General features: G+C 42.2%; 1 protein-coding gene across 1 annotated transcript in view; it reads left to right on the top strand.

The window, feature by feature from the left end:
- Positions 1–308: 308 nt before the first annotated feature.
- Positions 309–6,000, top strand: part of LOC131246404 (hydroxyacylglutathione hydrolase 2, mitochondrial-like) — a 53,130-nt gene continuing 47,438 nt past the window's right edge. Inside the window, exon 1 of the mRNA XM_058246511.1 lies at positions 309–455. Within this exon, the coding sequence (XP_058102494.1) occupies positions 408–455 (48 nt within the window). The 5' untranslated portion in view covers positions 309–407. The remainder of the gene's footprint in view (positions 456–6,000) is intronic.

Raw genomic sequence — 6,000 nt, 5'->3', positions numbered from 1 at the left:
TTAACCCATGAAAAGGTTGGATCTCAAATAAACATCACTATGGACGTTAGGAAGGTTTCAACGGTGGCAGTCACTGTCTCAGCTGTTTTCTGTGGTGGGGTCCAGCCCTAAAATGATCTCTACAAATGGATGGACGGTGCGGATACAATACACACATCATGGTGGGGCCCACAGAACTTGGTGACGTCACTTCAGTAGCGAGTATTGCTACTCAACCTGTCAGTAGCTAATCCGCGTCCCCATTTAAGGTAATAAGGACAATATGGACGGTTGTAAACATCCGATTATCTTATCACGTGGGTCCCATCGGGCGCAGCGGCATACGATGGATCCTGAGTCGCGACAGACGTAAAATGAACTCAGTGCAAAATACACCTACTCTGTGAGGGAGCAGCATTTCCTCCGCCATGTTCTTAAGAGCTTCTTCCGCCATGGCATCCTTCCCTAGTTCTAGGGTTTGCATCTCTATCTCTCTCATCCCTGCTTTGATTTTTTCTTTGATTCTCCTTTCCTAGTGCTCCCGTTTCAGGTTTCTGCATTTCTCATCTCCAGTAGAAAACCTTCATTTGATTTTTTCTTATTTCTTTCTTGGAGAATTCTGCGCTATCTTCTACTGTTAGATGCGGATTTTTTATTATTATTTTTTTTTCCTGGTTCTGATGGAATTCTACATGAATTGTATTCTCATTTTTGGCATTTTTAGGGAATTCATGATCGCATACTGTTGAAATTGTAGAAATGTGAAGTCTGTGTTTTTTTCTGAGGAATTCTTGTGCTTATTAATGATTGGGAATTTCTGATCGCAAAATGTCAAAACCGGTAGAAATGTGAATTCTGTGTTTTGTTGAGGGATTCTTCTGGTTTATGATGTTATTAGGTATTTAGCATATGAATTTCATGTACTTATGCGGTTAGGTAATGCAAAATTAGGGTGGAAAGACTACTAGTTTATAGAAAATTGAAAGCTTTTGTACCAGTTTGTGACCCAAAAGAAATCACACATGAATAAGGAGATTCACATGCAGGAAATAAAGAACATAGATAAATTCCCCCACAATATCTGTCACCACAAAAGCTATTTGTGCTCCAATTCTGCTACCATAAAGAAGAAGAATAAGGGTACCACAATTTTTTCATTCAATTCGTAGTTAATAGCATAGCGGTGAGAAGAAGAAATCGATCTTCACCCGTTTTTGTGCAAAAACATTCAACTGGTGATCCGTCGCCAAACAGCTATTCAAATTGCTCCTCCATGCACTTCATTGGCATCAAAGCATAGCATGATCGATGCTCCGCTACCGCCTGACTTTATGCTCACAACAGTCGGGCATCCTGTTGGCACAACTCCACTCTTACCCTTCTCGATCACCACTGATGACTTCATCACATTCCGGCAACACCAAAAGTTGTTGCTAAACTTGTCGGTGCTGGAAACTTCAAAGGAAAGAGGCAGAAACCCTCACTGCCTCTTCCAATTAAATCGGGACAAAAATGTCAAATCTCACACACAATCAACCCGTAATCCTCTCTCAGATTTCTCTCCCTATTTTTTTTTTTTTTTCGAACGCAAGAAGAGTTTAACACCCTTTCTTTTCTTTCTTTTTCCAATGGCCTGCTCATGACCTCAAAGTAGAAAACCCATGTGCTCTACCGGTTGTGTTAATAAATTATTATTTTTGCCATAACTAGTTAGATTAAAATATAATTGTTTTTGTTGCTTCCCTTTAAAAAAAGATAAAAGGGGACAAGGAAGATATAAACTCAAGACTGTGTGCTGAAAGGTCACACTTTTTGCCAATTACAAAGACAACTTGTTGTAAATAAGTATACTGCAGTTATTTGAGTCTATTGTGAAGAAAATCTTGGTTGATAATCATGACTTGTTCCTCGATCATAGAGAGTGGGAGTAGATTCGCAGAGCCCAGTTCATCTCAATCAGGCCCATGATATCAGGCTCATCGTGGTATAACGGCCAAATTCTTCATCAACTCAACATATGAGAGCTGGTTCATTACATCGAGGACTAAAGGCTTAATCCATCATTGAGTCAACGTGCGAGGCTTAGTTCGTTAAGGCTAGAACCAACTGATCAAGCCCATTGTGAGATCGGACTACTGCATACTTCAACACAAATATTTGCTGAAAATTGCATAAGCTTGTTCCATTTTTTCATCCTCTTTAAATTATTGGAAATGGCATCAAGAGCCATGAAGTAATGAGTTGAACAAGACTGAGCGACTCAATGGTACAAATTTTATAACATGAAAAAGAAAAATCAGACATTATTTTCTAAGAAAAGGTCAATTAGGTCCTTGATTCATCGGTGCCAGTTGAGCCACTAGCAAATGCAACGACTGTAAAAAGGCATATATATGATAAATTCTTTGAAGACGATAAACTAGCCAGGTCTATTATGTTGACTTTTATGGACCTAGACTTGGAAATCATTTATGAAGCCTCCAAGATAGTCAAAGTGATGTTTGATGTAATCACCCAAGCGTATGAGAACAAATCTGATACATACATCCAATTGCTAGTGGGAAAGTGGAATTCCACTAAAATAAAAGAGTCAGATTCAGTAAATGAACATGTGCACAAGATGACCATCATTGTTAAAGAATTAACAGCTCTTGGAAATCCCATTTTAGATAGGATGCAAGTTTCCATAGTCTTACACAACATTCCAAACTCATGGAAACTAGCCCTGGTAGCTATCAATATATCAAGCATGATAGTCACCATGCAGGAGATGCCCGTGATGTTTTTTTCTTTTTTTTTTGGGAAAGGCAACGACGCTTCATTAAAATAAAAAGGAAGAAAACAGACCGCTGAGATGGCGATCTGAGAACTGCCAAAAACAAAGAAGAACAAACAACGCACAAAGCAAAGCAGGAAAGAAAGAAAACAAAAAGAAACAAAGGATTGCCTAGCCAGATCAAAACCAGAACAAACTAAACATCCCACGCAACAGAGAACACAAAACATAGCGTAGCTACATCACGCTAAGGTGGATGCTGGTAAGAAGAGTAATGTGGCTGATATTTGCGGAATTGCTGGCCCAATCAGAGAGGAAATGCTGGATTCTCTTGATCACATAGACGACAGAATGGGACTCGTCTCTAAAACAACGACAATTTCTTTCTTCCCAGATGGCCCACCAAGTAGTAAGAAGAGTGGTTCTCCACGCCGTGGATCTGTTCTTTCCCAGGGAGACTCCGTGCCAGGCCGCGAGGACGCTATTTGTGGAATTAGGGAAGGACCAGGAAATGTCGAAATTGGACAGGATGGTCGACCAAACCGAATTGAAGTAAGGGCAATGCATGAACAGGTGGTCAATCGTTTCTTCATTTGACAGGCAACAGATGCAGATATTCGTTAATATCATTCCTCTTTTCCTCAGATTATCAATAGTGAGCACTTTTCTCTTTCCAACCAGCCACCCAAAGACAGCGATCTTTAGAGGAACCTTGTATTTCCAGACCTTCACAGTAAGCACCTCCTCTGAAATTTCTGTCTTCTTATCAAGAAACTGGTACAAAGATTTAACCGAGAACAGGCCCTTGTTGTCTAGGGACCACACGAGCTTATCTTGATGATCCGGATCAGGATGACAGTTCCCTATCCGCTGAAGAAGGCTCACATAAGACTCAACTTCCCAGTCATGCAGATTTCTCCTGCAGGGAGGAGCCCAGACCACGACATTACTTTGGAAGGAGTAACAGTCGGCTACTGAGAGAAGCGGGTTTGGGGCTAACCTATAAATTTCTGGAAATTCCCCTTTTAACGCTTGGGAACCCGCCCAAATATCCTCCCTAAAACGTATTCTGTCCCCTTTCCCTATGGAGAAATGACATTGACTCTGCACCTCTCTGTGGCATGAGAGAATTCCTTTCCAAACAACAGATGTGTTGCTATTTGACATGCCCTTTGTCCACCAGCCTCCAGCCAATTTTCCATATTTACACTTGATCAACCTACTCCATAGGGTCCCTTCTTATGCTCCAAGTCTCCACCACCTTTTGCCGAGGAGGGTACGATTCATATCTTTGAGATTTCTAATTCTAGCACCTTCGTCTTGAAAGTGTTTGCACACATCTTTCCAAGCAACCAAATGAAAATTTTTTCTATCCTCACTACCATGCCACAGAAAATCCCTTCTGAGCTTCTTGAGGGTATTTAAAATCTTTGCCGGACATCTAAAAAGGGACATAAACTATAAGGGGAGATTTGAGAGCGCCGCTTTTATCAAAGTGAGCCGGCCCCCAAGCAAAAGATATCTACATTGCCACCTCGAGAGATAGAGTTCGAACTGATCAATGATTTTGTCCCAAAACACCATTGGGAGCTTACCAATACATAAGGGAAGACTGACAAAAATTGTAGGGAGGTTGCCTGGGGTACAACCAAAAAAATCAGCAAAGCTACGAGTCTTGGACTCGCTAATATTGACATCTATCATTTTCGACTTGCTTAGATTAACTTTAAGGCTTGAAACCGCTTCAAAACAACAGATAGCTGTATGAAGATTACCCACTTTGTCCCAGTCGGCTTCGCAAAACAGGAGTGTATCGTCTGCATATTGGATATGAGAAATGGGATGTTTCATATCTTTGATCTGAAAACCCCTTATAATACCTTCCGCTTGCCATTTTCTCAACATATGCGAAAAGGCCTCGACCACAATAAGAAAAAGGAATGGGGATAGCGGATTTCCCTACCGAAGACCTCTAGAACTTCTGAAAAACCTTTTGGAGATCCGTTGATGAGGACCGAAAATATAGCTGAGCTGACACAAGCCTTAATCCAATTTAACCATCTGGCACCGAATCCCATCCGCTTTAACATGTACAGAAGGAAATTCCAATCAACGTGATCGTAGGCCTTCTCTAGATCAAGTTTGCATAAGATTCCTCTTGACTCGGATTTATGACTGGAGTGTAGACATTCGGCCGCCATGAGTGCACTGTCTATAATTTGCCTACCTTGAATGAAGGCACTTTGGTGGTGAGATATAATCTTGTCCATAACTCCTTGAAGGCGGTTGGCGAGAACTTTTGCGATAATTTTGTACGGACTCTCGAGAAGATTGATAGGCCTGAAGTTATGGAGAGAGTCAGCCCCCTGCACCTTCGGGATGAGGACGATGAAAGTAGCCCCAAGCGCATTTGACAGATGACCTCTTTCATAAAATTCGTTTGCGAAATCGAGGATGTCCTCCTGCAACAACTCCCAGAAATGCTGAAAAAATAAGACAGGAAAGCCATCTGGGCCCGAGGCTTTGTCCCCTGCCAGCGACTGAATCGTGAATTTAACCTCATCAGGAGAAAACCCAGCTTCCAGGGTGGCAACATCTAGCTCAGAAATCCAGTCCATAGGTAGGAAGTCCAGATTGGGTCTGTGATGGGTGTCTGACTTGAGAAGATTGGAGAAGAAAGAGATGGCCTCATCTGAGATCAGCTGCTTGTCTTTTGTGCGCTCCCTGTTTATCGAAAGACAGTTTATCTTATTAGCTCTTGCCTAAGCACTCGCAATAGCATGAAAATAGCGAGTGTTTTTATCGCCTTCCTTTATCCATTTACATCTAGCCTTTTGCCTCCAAGAAATCTCCTCCTCTAGAACCCTAGCTGAGTACGCATTAATAAGCTCAGCACGTCTCGACCATGTATTACTGTTTATCGGAACATCTATGTTTGCAACATCAATGGAGTGGATTTGTGATGCAGGACAATTAACCACTTGCTCTAAAAGCTCGAACCGTTAGAATATGGTGAATTAATTCCTTTATCTCATAGCCCAGGCCCCACATCTCATGGGTTAGGACCTCGGCCAAACCCCCTTCATGGGCCCCAAATCACATGGGCCGCCCACCCCGAGTGTGTCCCCGCAGTCCACAGGCTACCCCACTCGAGCCCGGTGCATATTAATCACCCCTGGTAAGGAGTCTCGAACACGAGACCTCTCCCGTAGCCCCAAATCGCATGGGTCACCCACCCTGTGTGT

The sequence above is a fragment of the Magnolia sinica genome, chromosome 5 (genome assembly GCF_029962835.1).
Source record: "Magnolia sinica isolate HGM2019 chromosome 5, MsV1, whole genome shotgun sequence".
NCBI classification, from domain to species: Eukaryota; Viridiplantae; Streptophyta; class Magnoliopsida; order Magnoliales; family Magnoliaceae; genus Magnolia; species Magnolia sinica.
Note: the sequence above shows the minus strand (reverse complement) of the source record. Positions and strands in the feature narration are given on the sequence as shown.